At 44.5% G+C, this 16,092-nt stretch overlaps 1 protein-coding gene across 5 annotated transcripts in view; it reads left to right on the top strand.

Moving 5' to 3' along the window:
- SART3 (spliceosome associated factor 3, U4/U6 recycling protein) overlaps nt 1-16,092 on the top strand; it is a 50,865-nt gene that overhangs the window by 14,738 nt on the left and 20,035 nt on the right. For 3 of the 5 annotated variants that reach the window (XM_057526107.1, XM_057526105.1, XM_057526106.1), the window contains exons 4-7: nt 10,060-10,186; nt 11,668-11,772; nt 13,509-13,693; nt 14,856-14,961. In XM_057526107.1, coding sequence (XP_057382090.1) covers nt 10,060-10,186; nt 11,668-11,772; nt 13,509-13,693; nt 14,856-14,961 — 523 coding nt within the window. Of the gene's footprint in view, nt 1-805; nt 1,682-10,059; nt 10,187-11,667; nt 11,773-13,508; nt 13,694-14,855; nt 14,962-16,092 lie in introns of those variants that run through there. The other 2 variants (XM_007180070.2, XM_007180071.2) reach the window with 2 other exon arrangements.

The raw sequence follows: 16,092 nt of genomic DNA, 5'->3' as shown, positions 1-16,092 counted from the left end.
CGCTTGAGCCCTCCCGCTCCGTGCACGGGTACGCGCTTTGGTCACGCCTTGACCACGCCCTTCCGGGGCGGGCGGGGCGCGGAGCCCGGGCGGGACACAGAGCCCAAAGGTCTGGAGTCGCAGGAGGCTTTGTCCTCTGTGATGGTTTCTGGATCTGAGGGGCTTCGGGCTGGAGTTCGGGACCCAAGTTTGCGTTCACAAAGTCCACCGCCGGAATGCGCAGAGGATCAACCAGTCCACCTTTCTTAGCCCTGTTTTGCAGCTTAGGAAGTTGAGGATCAGAGCGGTGTAGTAGCTTGTCCTAGGTTGCCCGGAGAGTTAGACTCAGTTGGGATTCAAACTTGAACAATCCTGAGTTGGAATCCCGTTTGTGCTCCTAACTGGTTGTGTGATCCTAGGTGAATGACAGCGTCTTTCTAAACCTCGATCTTCTCTTTTGTACTAATTCAAGGACAATTCTTTCATCCATTGAGCAAATATGTGTTGAGTATCTACTTTTTGTCGGGGTGCTTTGGGAATACAACGGAAAGAAAAACATAATTTCTGACATAATTAAGCTTGCTAATGAGGGAGAAAGGCAATAAATAGACACACCAAGGCTTTCCTACCTCAAAAGTGGAAAGCTTAGCTAAACGAATACTTCGCCCTGATTTTAAAATGTGTGTATGTTTATGTCTCTATTTCTCTCTCTGTAAAAAAGCAAACTGTCACAATTTATATGACAAGGCATGGCAATGAAGAGATTCTAAGTAAATGTTTACTAATGTAGTTTATTAATATTGGTTTGCAGAATATGATCCTATAAAACCAGAAAACGCACATGTGTATTTAACTGCTAGGCACGAGACATTACATAAAGGGGAGGAATCTCTTTGGGAAATGAATTTTTCTCATAAATGGTGCAATCGATCCTTCCCCGAGGACTTGGACTTTTCTCTGCATTGAGGCTCAGTTACTAGGGAGACTGAACCACGCGCCAGGTCAGAATAGGCGGTAAGTAAGGCATTAATTCCAGGAATCATTTTGACCTTCTCAAGATGGCGCCAAACCCTTAATGTCAATCAGCACGCTCACTCCATGACTTCCTCTATGGCTTCCACTTCCTGTCTAAGGACCCAACTTCTGTCCGAAGTTGTGGCGGAACACATGCCCTGTTAGTGAGTTCTTTTTCCTCCGACGAGAACTATTAGAAGTATATAAAATAACATGAGTTCCGTGTATTACGAGGTTTCGCCGTCATCCGTGGCTCACAGTTTCTCTCTAGGTGGCAGGAGAGCAGGGTTTTGATCAGGCGCGCGCCGCGGGCAGCTTCTACTTCAGTGGGTCTTCGGCGGCAGAGTGAGGACCCGTGAGTCACTGGAGGCGCAAGATGGCGACGGCGGCCGCAGCATCGGCTTCGGAAGTGGAGGCTGAGCCCAAGGCCGGGCCCAAGGCCGAGGGCGAGGAGGTTGAAGCTAAGGAGGCTAGGACGAGGAGGAAGGTGTTATCGCGGGCCGTGGCCACCGCGACGTACAAGACGGTGGGGCCGGAGTGGGACCAGCAGGAGGAAGGCGTGAGTGAGAGCGATGGAGATGAGGAGTACGCCATGGCTTCCTCGGCCGAGAGCTCCCCGGGGGAGTACGAGTGGGAGTACGACGAAGAGGAGAAGAACCAGCTGGAGATCGAGCGGCTGGAGGAGCAGGTGGGCGCGGGGGTGGGCGGCGGGCTCCTTCCCTCAGGTTCCCAGGCCCCGGCCCGCCTGCCTTGTCCTCGGCGGTAATAAAGCTGCCAAGGCCGCCAAAGCGCAATTCATCAGCGCGTCTCCCGTCCTTCGAGCGCTTACTGCTCGCCAGGTGCTTTGCAACCGTTATCCCATTGAACCTTCGCCAGAACCCGCTGAAGGAAGTAGTGTGTTTCCCGTTTTATGGGAGGAAACAGGCTTTTGGTGGAGGGAATTCTCTTGCTCAAGATTACACTTCCTGTAAATGGTGAGACAGGCTTTTGGCGAGACAGGCTTTGAACTTTGAATCGACTCCAGCCAGAACTCCCGCTCTTAGCCACACCGTTCAGCTGTCCAGCACGAGAGATAAATTTTTATTTCTAAAAGAGAGTTATTTGCCTGTAAGAATGACGACGATGATGAACTATGGCGTGGTCGGGAAAATATTGACCGTGACGGTGATAATAGAAATGGAAAGGGAGAGATTTCAGCATCTGGAGCTTAAGGCCCCAGTTCTGGCTCTTCCACCCTTGCGTGCGCTTGGGCGAATTTCTTAATCTCTCTCAGCCTTGGCTTCCTCATTTGTAAATTGGGAGAAACGATTTCCGCACATAGGTTTGTTATAATGGTAATTAAAGCCCGGGGCTTGGCAGTAGTAGCTACGTGATTTCTAATCTGTAACCTTATGAGATACATACAGGTGGTGGTATCTCTTGTGTAATCTAGGATTCCAGCAGGAAGTAGGTGGCACATTCAAATTAGGAAAGTTTGAGAAAAGGTCAGTAAAGGGACTACTGTGTCTAGGGCAGGGAAATCAGTAGTGAAGGTTTGGTACCCCAGGGCTAGTAGTAGCAGGACCTTTAGGTGTCCACCTTTAGGCCTGAAGAGGTGGTGGGAGGGACTGGTTTTCCAAATAGTTGTGTGGAGAGAACACCTGAGAGGAGGTGAGACGTTCGTTCCAGGGGTGCGGCCCCAGTTTCCCGTCAGGGATTGGGGTGGGGAAGAAGTACCCTGACCTACCGCTCTGCCCCTCTCCAAACAGTCTGCTGGTGCCCTCTGCTGGGCAAACCCTGCTGGAAGCAAGACAGCCAGAGACCTCATCAGTGTGGTCCACACAGTGGGTCACAGGACGGGGAGGAGAGAGGGTAGAGTGGATTTGGAGGGGCAAACAGATGGAGCACATTCTCATTTTACAGATGAGGAAACCGAGGCACAGAAGGAATGATGAAATGATTTGCTTAGACTCACTCGTAAGGGGTTTTGAACTTTTCAAGGTTGTCTGTGGACTGAATGCCACACTGGCTATGAAATTACTTAGTGATGTGAGGTTGTTAGCCTGGGTTTCTCACTTAACTTTGCTGGGTGTGACATTCCTTATAACGTCCTGTCTCGAGGTGATGTTTTGTTAAATTGTGAAACAGTTATATTTCTTGCTATACCTGTCCCACTTGTCATCCTATCTGAACCAGCTGGGGGTAGGCAGGTGGTTACCATTTCTGCTTTTTATAAATAAGCATGCCAAAGTCTATTCAGTCTTCTATTCATTCAGCAGTGTAATACGAGATGCTAGGCTGACTGTGTCCCTGTCCTGGTGGAAATCTGTTCTTCTGGCCTTGGGCCTTTCAATGAGCCATTAGCTTACTCGGTAGGGGAAAGAGGATTACCATTTTAGGGGAAGGGGAGGCTTGGAAGCAGAGCGATTAAGTCGTTGATGAGGGTACCCAGCCTACTAGAGAGGAGGATGGGTCAGGGCAGAGGCCACCGGCCTACTGGTGTTGTGCAGTTGCCAGCCCTGCCTCAGGCCACCGAAGGTGACCACACAGGATGGGATCTGGCAGGTGATGGTGAATTGAAGAGCCTCTGGCTTTATCCTCTTTTCCGGGGGGTCTAGAAATGGACTTTTCCAATTTTTCCAAAACTCCCTCCCACCTCCTCCTAATCCCACAGCCTCTAGTTCCTGCTGTAACGACTCTCCTGGTGGAGCATGACGGTCAGTAACTTCCAGAGACGCCTGTGAAACCCTCGGCCTTGTCGTATTTGCAAATTCCAGTTGTCGCCCTGAGTGTGTTTATGAAAGCTCGCAGTTAGTAGTATCTGTGTAACGAAAGCGGAGATTTCCCACCATTTGTGTTTGTGGCCTGAAACTGAAAGTGGCACCTCATGGTGTCTTACAGGTCATGTCAGCGCTCTGAGCCTGCTGTCCCAATTGGTAAAGGGAGGGTTGTAGTAGTGCCTCCCTCACAGGGCTGTTGTGGAGCTTAAGTGACAAGAGGTGTGTAAAGCTCCAGGCACAGTTTGACACACAGTAGATGCAGTGATGGGACCTGCTCCCATCTCCTTCCCCCCCCGCCCCCCTTTCCTGTGATTGCAGCTAAGTGTCCTCTCCACCAGGCCTCTCTGTCACCTCTCCGCCCCCAGTCCGGGGCCAGGTTGTGCTGTTAGGGAGTCAGGAAATCAGTTCGCAGAGCACTTGCACGTTGGCCAAGCCTACTCTTTCTTTAAAGCATCCTTTGTTGTTAACAGTGTTCTGAGACCAGACTAGACCGGCACATGTGCTCATTTATCAGTGCTGGTTGAACACTCTGGAAGGTCTCTTAAATGCATGTCAGTGTGCGTTTAATGTACATGCTCTCAGAGCACCTCTCCATATATAGTATCTTCATTATTTGGGCCTAAAAATCAGAAATTTAGATCAAAAACCATCCTAGAGACAGTTCCTTTACTTCAGTGAGTTTTGTACGTTTCTCTTCTGACCTCCCTCTGGTGTTCACGGAAGGGCCGCTTGCATAGACGTTACTCAGGCTGGCTAGGCAGGACTTGCCCACCCCCCTTCATGCTCAGAAAACACATTCAGACCCAGGTGAGTTGCGAGTGATGGGGAGAACTGCGCCTGCTCCTTCATGAGGAAAGTACATCTTTCACAATCTTCACTTCTTTCACTATTGTTACTTGCGTGACACACTTGACAGCCAATTTTGAGACATCAGTGCATCATGACAGTCCACTTGAGATGCAGAGGTGTACGCCAGTGCCTTCCGGTACAGACGGGGAAACAGAACCCGTGGACGTTAGAACACTTCTGTCCTGACCTCGTCCTGTCCTTTTTCAGCCTATCACATAATCATGGGGTGGGTTCAGCCTGTCAAGTTTTATAAGTCATGAGCAGGAGAACATTGCTAAAAGATTTTTTTTTAAATTATAGGTCATGGGCTTACCTGGTATTGATTCTTCTTTATTATCTATTTGTGTGTAATTTGATACATACAAAGCAGTTCACATCTGTAAATTGTAAAGGATGGTAATGAGATGAACACCCTTGCTCTAAGAGTGGGGACTTCATCAGTACTGCTGCCCGTCCCTACAGCTTCTCCCCGGTTCCAGTCCCCTGCCTTGACCCCATCCCCTCCTCAAACCCAGGTAGCTGCTTTTTTGAATCTTGAGTGCTTCCTTCTCTTTTAAAACATGTATAGTTTTATCCTCTAAGTATGCATTCCTAAGCATATATTGTCCACTTTTGTTTGTTTTTGAGCTTTTAAAAAAGTGTATCATGCAATGTGTAATCATCTGGGACTGCTTTCCACTCAGCAGTGTGTTTTTAAGATTCAGCCGTGTTCTTGCAGTTGCAGGTTATCCATTTTGACTGCTGTGTGTTCAGTACACCAGGGTGTGAGTAGCCCACAGCTTATTGGTTGTTCTGGCATTTGAATTGCTTACAGTTTTTTTTTTTCCCTATTACAAACAAGCTACAAGGAACATTGTTACTGTTAAACTGTGCCAGTCTCAAACTGTGTAAGAGTTTCTTTAAGTCAGTATTTTTCAAACTGGGGCCATGGTCATGGGTCATGAATTCATTTTAGTGGATACACCCAGTGCCCCTCTGTGACATACTTTCTGGTTGCGTGGGTCTGTTTCTGGGCGCTTTCTAGTGTTCTGTTCGTCAGTTTGTCTGTCCCGTGTCAATTCCGTGGTCTGACTGATTACTGCTGAGACTTGCTACCTGCTGAGACAGATCCTCCTGTGTGCAGTTTAATGCAATAACTAGGGTCTAGATTACTAAGAGTACATTGTCAAATGGCAGTGTTAGTCGAATGAATTATAGGTCATCTGTCATCTCTGGAGAGGGAAATATTTATTGCTGAAATGTGGCAGACGTTGGAAGAGTAGATACTAGTCTAGTCTTGGTGTATAGACTTAATGTAACCCCATACCCCAACTTGTCTGAAAGCTTTTTTTTTTTTTAAGATAGATTGATTGATTGATTGATTGATGGCTCTGTTGGGCTTTCGTTGCTGCGCGCAGGCTTTCTCTAGTTGTGGCAAGGGGAGGCTACTCTTCCTTGCGGTGCGCGGGCTTCTCATTGTGGTGGCTTCTCTTGTTGTGGAGCACGGGCTCCAGGGGCGTGGGCTTCAGTAGTTGTGGCTCATGGGCTCTAGAGCGCAGGCTCGGTAGTTGTGGCGCGTGGGCTTAGTTGCTCCGCGGCATGTGGGATCTTCCCGGACCAGGGCTCGAACCCGTGTCCCCTGCATTGGCAGGCGGATTCTTAACCACTGCGCCACCAGGGAAGTCCCTGAAAGCTTTTTTAAAAAATTAAACTTTTCATTTTGAGGTAATTGTAGGTTTCCCTCCAGTTGCAGGAAATAATACAGAGAGATCCTGTGTACCCTTTACCCAGTTTCCCCCACTGGTGACCTTCTGTAAAACTATAGTACAGTCTCACAACCCATGTATTGACGTTGACAAAGTCAGCACACAAATCGGCTCTGTCACCTCAGGATCCCTCCTGCTGCCCTGATAGAGCCACAGTTCCTGACCTCTAGCACCCACTAATCTGATCTCCATTTCTACATTTTAATCATTTCAATAATGTTATGTAAATGGGATCATATAGCATGTAACCTTTGGGGATGACCTTTTTTCACTCAGCATAATTCCTTCAAGATTCATCTGAGTTGTGTGTTTATTTGTTCCTTGTTATGGCTGAGTAGTATTCCGTGGCGTGGGTGTTCCATGGTTTGTTTACCCATCCACCCATTGAAGCACCTCTGGGTTCTTTCCAGATTTAGCTGTTAGGAATACAGCTGTTATGCACATTCCTGTTCAGATGTTTGTGTGAACATAGGTTTTGTTTCTCTGGAAAAACGCCCAAGGGTGCAGTTGCTGGGTGATATGGTACTTGTGTGTTGAATTCTATAGGAAACTGCTAAAAACAGTTTCCTGAATTGCTATACCCATTTTATATTCTCATCAGCAATGTATGAGTGATCCAGTTTTTTTGCATCTTCTCTGGCATTTGTTGGTGTCACTGTTTTTCCTTTTGGCTATTCTGATAGGTGTGTAAGGATAGCTCATTATGGTGTTAGTTTGTATTTCCCTGACCGTTATTCATGTGCACTCACTTGCCATCTGTGTCCTCTGGATATATTGGGTTGGCCAAAAAGTTCATTTGCATTTTTCTGTAACATCTTACGGGAAAACCCAAAAGACCTTTTTGGCCAACCCAGTACATGTTGGTTCATGTCTTTTGCCTACCTTTTATTTTATTTGGATTGTTTGTTTTTTACTGTTGAGTTTGGAGTTCTATCTTTTAGATATTAGTCCTTTGTCAGATATGTGGTTTGTAAATTTTTTTTTTCCAGTCTGTAGCTTGTCTTTGCATCCTCTTAACAGAGTCTTTTACAGAGCAAAAAGTTTTAATTTTGATAAAGTCCTAACTTTCTGAGAGTTTTTATCGTGAATGGTTGTTGGATTTTGTCAAATCCATTTTCTGTATCAATTGATACCATGATTTTTGTTCCTTAGCTTGATATATAGTGGACTACAGTGATTGCTTTTCAAAGATTGAGCTAGCCTTGCATACCTGGAATAACTCCCACTTAGTCATGGTGTATAATTCTTTTTGTACATTGAATTTAGTTCTGTAAGTTTTCCTGTCCACCCTATGCTAGCTGCAGTCCACTTATTTTTATTTGCTGTGTTTGCATTTTCATTCAGTTCTGTGTATTTTAAATTTTGAGGTTTCCTCTCTGACCCATAGATTATTTAGAAGCGTATTGCTTAATTTTCAAGCGTTTAGAGATATTCCTACAGTAATTGATCGTTGTTATTGGAAAACATACTTTGTATGATTTAAGTTTTTAAAAATTTGTTGAGGTTTGTTTTATGGCCCAGGATATGGTCTCAGTGAATGTTCCTTGGGCACTTGAGAAAAATGTGTTATTCTGTTATTGTTGGGTAGAGTGTTCTATATATAGCAGTTAGATCATGTTGGTTAATGGTGTTGTTGAATTCTTTTTATATTCTTGCTGATTATCTGTTTGGTAATTCTTTTTTTTTTTTTTTTTTATGTATTTTATTTATGACTGTGTTGAGTCTTCGTTTCTGTGCGAGGGCTTTCTCTAGTTGTGGCAAGTGGGGACCACTCCTCATTGCGGTGCGCGGGCCTCTCACCGTTGCGGCCTCTCTTGGTGCGGAGCACAGGCTCCAGACGCACAGGCTCCAGACGCGCAGGCTCAGCAATTGTGGCTCACGGGCCCAGTCGCTCCGCGGCACGCGGGATCTTCCCAGACCAGGGCTCGAACCCGTGTCCCCTGCATTGGCAGGCAGATTCTCAACCACTGCGCCACCAGGGAAGCCCTGGTAATTCTTTTAGTTGCTGAAGTGGGGGATGTTGAAATCCCCAATATAATTGTGGTTGTGTCTGTTTCTTCTTTTAGCTGTATCAGTTTTTGCTTCATCTATTTTGAGGTTCTGTTGTTTGGTGCATGCACTTTTAGGATTGTTTTGTCTTCCAGGTGGGCTGATCCTTTTGTCATTATGTAATGTCCCATTTTATCTCTGACAATTTTCTTTGCTCTTAAGTCTACTTTATGTGATATTAATATAGTCACTTCTGCTTCTTTTTGTTTAATGTTTGCATGCCATATCTTTCCCCATCCTTTTACTTTGAACCTACCTACACCCTTTTATTTGAAGTGAGCTTCTTGTAATCAGCATAGAGATGAGTTGTGTTTTTATCCACTCTGCCATTCTCTGTCTTTTAATTAGTATGTTTAGATCATATACTTTGAAGGTAATTATTGGCATGTTAGGTCTAAAGCCTGACATTTTATCATTTTCTGTTTGTTTCCTGTGTTGCTTGTTCTCCTGTTTCTCTTTTCTTGCCTTTGTATGGGTTATTTGAACATTCTTTAGGATTCCAGCTTGATTTATTTATAGTGATTTTTAGAGTATTGCTTTATGTAGTTTCTCATTGGTTGCTTTGGGTATTTCAGTATATTTGACTTACATGGTATCTATGTTTTACCCCTGAGTGAAGTGTGGAAATCTTCCCATTTAGGTCCCTTTACCATTCCTCCTTTGAAATGTCATTGTTTTGGGTATCAGATAGCCTTAAAAATTTTATTTCCGTTATCATACAATTTAGAAGATTCATGAAGAGAAGGATCATCTATTGTATTTACCCATATTTCTGCTCTTTCTTCCTTCCTGATGCTCCAAGATTTCTCTTATCATTTGCTTTCTGTTTGAAGAAATTCCTTTAGCTATTCTTTAAGAGTAAGTCTGCTAGTGACAAGTTCTTTTAGTTTTCCTTTGTCTCAGATGTACGATAGCTTTGGAAGCAATTATCTTAATTTATTAACTTTTAACTTGAAATATAAAGATAAACCTTTTTGTACCTATCACTCAGCTTCATCAGTCTGTTGCCGTTCTCGTTTCTCCCGATAGGGATTTTCATTTGTTTGTTCGTTTAGTAAAAGAAGAGAGCTCTTACTGATGTACCTGGCACGTGCTACAGCGTGATACTAAATTACCTTTCAGTGGGATAACAAGGATAGGAGGGAGGCTCAAGAGGGAGCAGACAGGGGGACATGTGTATGCATATGGCTGCTTCACTTTGGTACAACAGAAACTAACACAGTATTGTGAAGCAATTATACTCCAATAAAGCTCTATTAAAAAAAACCAAACCTCACAAGAACCTTACGAGCTAGAACCTAGTGGTGTATCCCATTTTACAGATGAGGGAATGGAGGCTTAGAAAAGTTAATAACTTGCCTGAGGTCATACCTTGTGTTTATTTGCTTCATTAGAATGTTTTCTGTATTTCAGAGAGAACCCACGTGTGTTCTGACAGGAATTGTAACATATTTGAGAGAGTGTTAAGTTTATTATAAAAAGCTCTTTCTTGTGGATGTTTCTCCCTCTTGCTGAGGGTAAATGTTGCCTTGCTCTTTTCGTGGCTCTCCCACATCGCACATATTTTGTGCTTGTGGCAGACGTGTCATCACCAATGGTGAAAAAAGCTGAGTTATTTTGATGATGGTATTCTAAATTTCAACGTCTGTTCCTTTTTCTTCTAGCTGTCTATCAATGTCTATGACTACAACTGCCACGTGGACCTGATCCGGCTGCTTCGGTTGGAAGGGGAGCTTACCAAAGTGAGGATGGCCCGCCAGAAGATGAGCGAGATCTTTCCTTTGACCGAAGGTAAGGCTTCCACAGTTGGGCTGCTTTTATAAACACAGAGAATTGAAGAGTGTCCTTTTTCTTCAGTGCTGAAAGTGGGACATGCTCCTTATAGAAAATTTGGAACATGTAAGTATAGTGGAAAGAAGAAAACCCATCATCTAAAGTCAGCAATTTTTAGTTTATCCTCTTCTAGTTTTTGCTAAACATAGTTGTGGTCGTGCAATACTGACTCATGTTTTGAATCCTAATTTCTTTATCCTAACTTTATGATAAAATATTTCTATGTAATTAAACGTTTCCCCCGTTCCCTTTCTGTTTCCTGTTCTAGTATTTGTGTATTTAATCCATTCTCAGAAACAGATAACTGTAAATGTATTATAACTAAACTTTCATAAATAATTTTTAATTTAAATGTTTCGTACCTTATTTGTTCCACAATAGTTGGGCATTTAGGTTATTTCTGCTTATTTGAAACATAATTACACCAAGCATCTTTGTAGTTAAATCTCCGTGAATATACGTAATTGATCTTTTAGGGACAAGTCGGAAAACACAGGTCCTAGATCCAGTTCTGTCCCCTTCTCCCTCCCACAAAGCATAACTGCAGAGCTTAGAAGCTGAAATCAGATTGCCTGGCTATATGTCTTTCTAGCTGTGTGACCTTAAACAAATTATATAAACATTCTAAGACTCAGTTTTGGAATTCCCTGGTGGTGCAGTGGTTAGGAGTCCGCCTGCCAGTGCAGGGGATGCAGGTTCGAGCCCTGGTCCAGGAGGATCCCACATGCCACGGAGCAGCTAAGCCCGTGCGCCAGAGCTGCTGAGCCGGCGCTCTAGAGCCTGCGAGCCACAACTACTGAGCCCATGTGCCACAGCTACTGAAGCCTGCGTGCCTAGAGCCTGTGCTCCGCAACGGGAGAGGCCACCGCAGTGAGGGGCCCGCGCGCCGCGGCAAAGAGTGGCCCCCGCTCGCCGCAACCAGAGAGGGCCTGCGCTCAGCAACGAAGACCCAACGCAGCCAAAAATAATTAAATGAATAAACAAATTTATTAAGACTCAGTTTTCCCAGCAGTAAAATTGGGATAACAGTAGTTTCTGCCTTGTAGTACATTGATTGGAAGTGGCATTCTGTGCACAACACTTAACACATGCTTGGCATGTTGTAAACGCTTAGATAGATGCCATTTTTATTAATGTCCCTGTCACCTACCTCATAGGTTTTTGACAAAGATTGAATGAGAAAATATATCAGTGCTTTGCAAAATATAAAATGGCCAGCCACTCTAGGGATATTATGACTTTAGTGATTGATCTTCTTTGGAAGCGTAAGCCTTCTATGTGCTTGGTGCAGGTTTTAAGAATTGAGTTTCTGTGAACTGGGCCAGGTTGTATAAGGTGGATGAAACGTTCTCGTGCTGATGCCTCACGGTGCAGTCCCTGCTTTCAGCCCGCCCTTTGGTTTGGGGGGCGGTAACGCAGGGGACCCTGGTGTCTTGCAGAGCTCTGGCTGGAGTGGCTGCATGACGAGATCAGCATGGCCCTGGACGGCCTGGACAGAGAGCACGTGTATGACCTCTTCGAGAAAGCGGTGAAGGATTACATCTGTAAGTTCCCTGCGGGCTCTTCCGAGTGTGTCAGGTGGGCTCATCTAGCATCACTCTCTGCCGCCGTGGATTGTACTGTGAGGTGTTGCTACCCAGAAAAGAGCATTCGTCCAGCGATTGGAAATATTGGAGTTCATTTATTATTATCATTGTCTGTGGTTTTCAATTGAGGCTTTAGGTTTTAAAATACAAGTAGAAGAAATATTTGAAGGAAGGAGGTGAATATACTCACCCCCACCATTTATCTGGCAGGGAGAACTTACCTGGTATTTCCAGATGACTAAAGGTTACCTTTTACACATTGATTGGATTTTTAGAAGCTTTGGACGGAAGGCTTTTTTTTTTTCCAGTACTAAAAAAACTTAAACTTTTAATTTTGACATTTTTATAGATTTATAGGAAATTGCAAAGATAGTACAGAGAAGTCCTATGTACTTGCTTGATCCAGTTTCCCCCAGTATCTTACGACTATAGTACAAACTCAACACCGGGAAATGGACCTTGGTACAATGTGTGTGTATATAGTTCTGTGATATTTTATCCCACCACTGCATCGAGATGCAGAATCTTCCATTACCACAGAGATCCCTTGTCTGCTGGTCTTGACATTTTACCAGTGAAAGTGAAGTGTGGACACCTTCCCTCCCTTAAAATCCCATTTGGTGGTAAAAGTCTCTAAATATTTTCTCTACATACATCGAGGACTATATCAGACAATGCTATGGACAGAGTGTTCTTAAAAATTATTTTAAAAATTCCCCATTTTTAATTAAATATCCTTTTTTCCTATCTGATTTTCCTCACTCCCTCTGTGGGCATTTCCCCTAGTGAGAAGCATAGACCCTCTGTAAACTAGACTAACCCTCACTAAGGGCTTCAGCTCCAAGAGCTAGTTCATTTCCATTTTCATTTTGCAGCCCATATGGCAGCTCTGTACTGGTGAGCAAAAACAGAGTAGCTCACAAACTTTAGCTAAGTTCTTGGAAATGACTTATTTCATTGAAAAAGCAAGCCTAAGGAAAACATACAGTAATTCTCATGTTGGCTTTATCTTTTTAGTATTTTTATTTTACAAGGTTAGTGTATCAGCATCAAAAATTATTTTCAGATCTCTGAAAAGTGACTTGATAGGCACAATATGTACAGTAAGAATTGATGCATTCATAAAGAGTTTAATTCATTGGTCTTAATACTGCAGGAGTGAGAATATAGAAAGTTTAAAAAGTGAAAGAAACAAGGCAACCAGGTCTTTTTTGTTGTTGTGTTTTAGAGATTTAAAACCTCTAGTAACAGGATTGGTGCTTTTAATTTTGTTTTTCACTTTGATCAGAAGGCTTAAAAATGAATCAAGATTTAAAAGTTGAAAAATTCTAGGCTTTGCAGTCTTTTGAAAAGTCACTCAGATTTGTAACTATTTTCATTGAAATCTTTACTGGGTTTCTTCACTTTTAACAAATGAGCTCTATAATCAGTCGTATTACATATTACCACTTGGCATGTACTGTTTATGGAGTCAGATCTCAATGGTTAACCTAGTAGGGCCATTAAGATAGACTTTCTTTTCGGGCTGCAGTGTTGGTACAGGGAACCTGGGACACTTGTTGGTGATACTCTTCCCTTTCTCCATGAATGAGTACTTTTTTGGTGGACTCATTTCTTCTGTTGTTCATCAGAACAAAAGTTTTGATGTTTGGGCATTTCATATCCTGAACTAATAGAACACTTCTCATTTTTAGGTCCTAACATTTGGCTAGAGTACGGCCAGTACTCAGTCGGCGGGATTGGTCAGAAAGGTGGCCTTGAGAAAGTCCGCTCTGTGTTCGAAAGGGCCCTCTCGTCCGTCGGGTTACACATGACCAAGGGACTCGCCATCTGGGAGGCTTATCGGGAGTTCGAAAGTGCCATCGTGGAAGCTGCCCGGGTGAGTGACCAGTGCTTGCCTTGGCCACCCAGGGCTGTCCTCGTAAGTGGTCTTGGAGGAACATAGTTAACAAAACGGTCTTCACCTGTCACTTAGTGGGTGGGCAGTAAAGTAAATAAAATCACGAGTCTTTGTGGAGTTAGCAAGAATGTCTTCTTTGACTGAAAAACAGATGACCCTACAATTTTTTCCTGATATTTAAACATACTACTGTTTTAGTTACTGGTTTCAGGTGAGAGTACAAGGATAACGAAGTCATTCCAAAAAAAGATTTTATATGTGTGTGTGTGTATACATATATATGTGTACATATATATGTATATATGTATCGTGTCCCATAGTAACTGTGAGAGATTTGATCCCATTATAATCGCGTTTTTTAGACTAGACTATGATTTATAGAATTTTACAGTCCCCTCCCTAGTGTCTCTTTTCCACTCTGTGTGTGACCACAAAGTTGTTGTTGGTACACCGTGGAGCCCTCTCCTTAAGTTAGATCACTGTGGTTAAAGTGGCCCAGTCCCGTCTTGATTGTGTCCCTGTTGAGAAATGTGCGGTGGTGCTCTCCCCCTACCCGGACTAAGGCGCTGGGGCTGAGCCTCTGGCCGACACATGCGGCTGTCTCCAGTGTCAGTCGTGACCCCGCCTCCAGTGTCAGTCGTGACCCCGCGTGGAGTCCGCTCCCACGCTCCCCTCGGTGTTCACGTACGTTCCGGCCACGGTACTTGTACTCCTGCCCTCCCTTCAGCTAGGAGTCTGTTCTCCTCTCTTGCCAGCTCCGGAGAGCCTGTAGGGGCATCCCCGGTGCCAGCTTCTCCAGGAGCCTTTCCTTGAGTCCCGCCCTTCATAACGACAAACTCAGCCCTGAAAACCAGCTTGAAGCAAGCCGCCATCCGCTGATACTTGTGACGCTTCGCTTTTGTGATGCTTATGCTGTATCTTGTAGTCATTTGGGTACATTTCTTAGATTCCTTCTTGCTCTCCCCTCATAAACACTTGCTAGGGAAAACATTCACTTCTGAGCCTCATGCAGCATTTGGCACAATACCTCGTGTATGAGAGGTCCTGTGAATTTTTTTAGTGTGAACTAAAGATGTGCTGAAATATTTTTTGAAGTAGGAAGAACCAGAGTTTGTCATTTACTACAAATTTGCTTCTTTAGCCCATAGCTGGCTTCCTTTCCCCTTTTGACCGGGAACAAACCTTTGATTCACAGCTGGAGAAAGTCCACAGTCTCTTCCGGCGACAGTTGGCGATCCCACTCTACGGTAAGAGAAAGTGACCCATCCACAGCCAGTCCTTCGTCGTTCTTAGAACGCTTTGGAGCATGTCACGTGATTAGGCCTTTCCCAGCGTCTCGTGAGGTGAACGTGGCTGGTGTTTGTATTCTCATTGGACAGTATCACTGTGGACGAGGCCCTGGGGAAAAACATATCTTGAATTGTTCATGCTCAAGAGGGGCAGGGACAGGACTAGAAGCAGACTTCCTGACCCCGAGTTTCCTATGGTAAGACATTGTCAGGGAGGCAGAGAGAGGGTCTCTGAAAGGAATAGGGAAACTGACCCCCTGTGTTTTCTGGGGGAACTTCATTGAGTAAGAGCTCCATTATGAGCATTTTCTCTTCAGAAGTAACCTCCATAACAGTGTGGGGCTTGTACGTGGGCTAATAGCCTCCTCCTGTGGAGGTGAGCTGGTGGTCCAGGAGCGCGGTCGATTGGAAGTGTTCCTATCTGAATTTCTTGGGGCTTGGGAAGGAGTCTCCTTTTGTGTGAACATATTTTGGCCAGCCAAGCCTTTGAGCTTGAACATGAGCAGCGCTGGGAGGACTTCCGAGCATGGGAAGAATTGGGTGCTGCCATCTTGTTTGTTCCCCAGGTGTGGTTATGCGTTGCACACCCTCAGAACCTCTGGCCGACTTTACTTGAGCCCAGGTGTTATTTCTTTTTACTTCCTGGTTTATTTGGATTGGATTTGACAAATTATGAAGTGGCTCTCCAGTCGAATCCTTGGGTGACAAACAGAAAAGGCTAGAACTGAGCTGGCTTCTATGTTTCACTCACATACCAGTGTGGGGCAGTACAGCATGGTGAACAGAGCATGAACTTGAGCCAGACTGCCGGGGTTCAAGGCCTTGTTCTGCTGTTAACTGGCCAGTTGATGTAACCCTCTGCTTATGTTTCCTGAACTGCAAAATGGGAATCATGGTAGAACCTCCCTCGTAGAATGGTGAGGATCGAATGAGGTAATGGATGTGAAGTGTTAGAACATAGGGAGCAGTAGGTAAGTGTGGTTAGAGCGTTGCTATTAGTTTCATTTACTCTGATTGATTAGCTAGGTGGTAGGGCTGCCCAGGATGGTGCTTTGAGACAGAGTCTAAGACCAAGTCAGGGCTCAGCAG

Source organism: Balaenoptera acutorostrata, chromosome 13 (assembly GCF_949987535.1).
Source record: "Balaenoptera acutorostrata chromosome 13, mBalAcu1.1, whole genome shotgun sequence".
In the NCBI taxonomy this organism is placed as follows: domain Eukaryota; kingdom Metazoa; phylum Chordata; class Mammalia; order Artiodactyla; family Balaenopteridae; genus Balaenoptera; species Balaenoptera acutorostrata.
The sequence above is the reverse complement of the archived record's forward strand: the minus strand, read 5'-3'. Positions and strand labels throughout refer to the sequence as shown.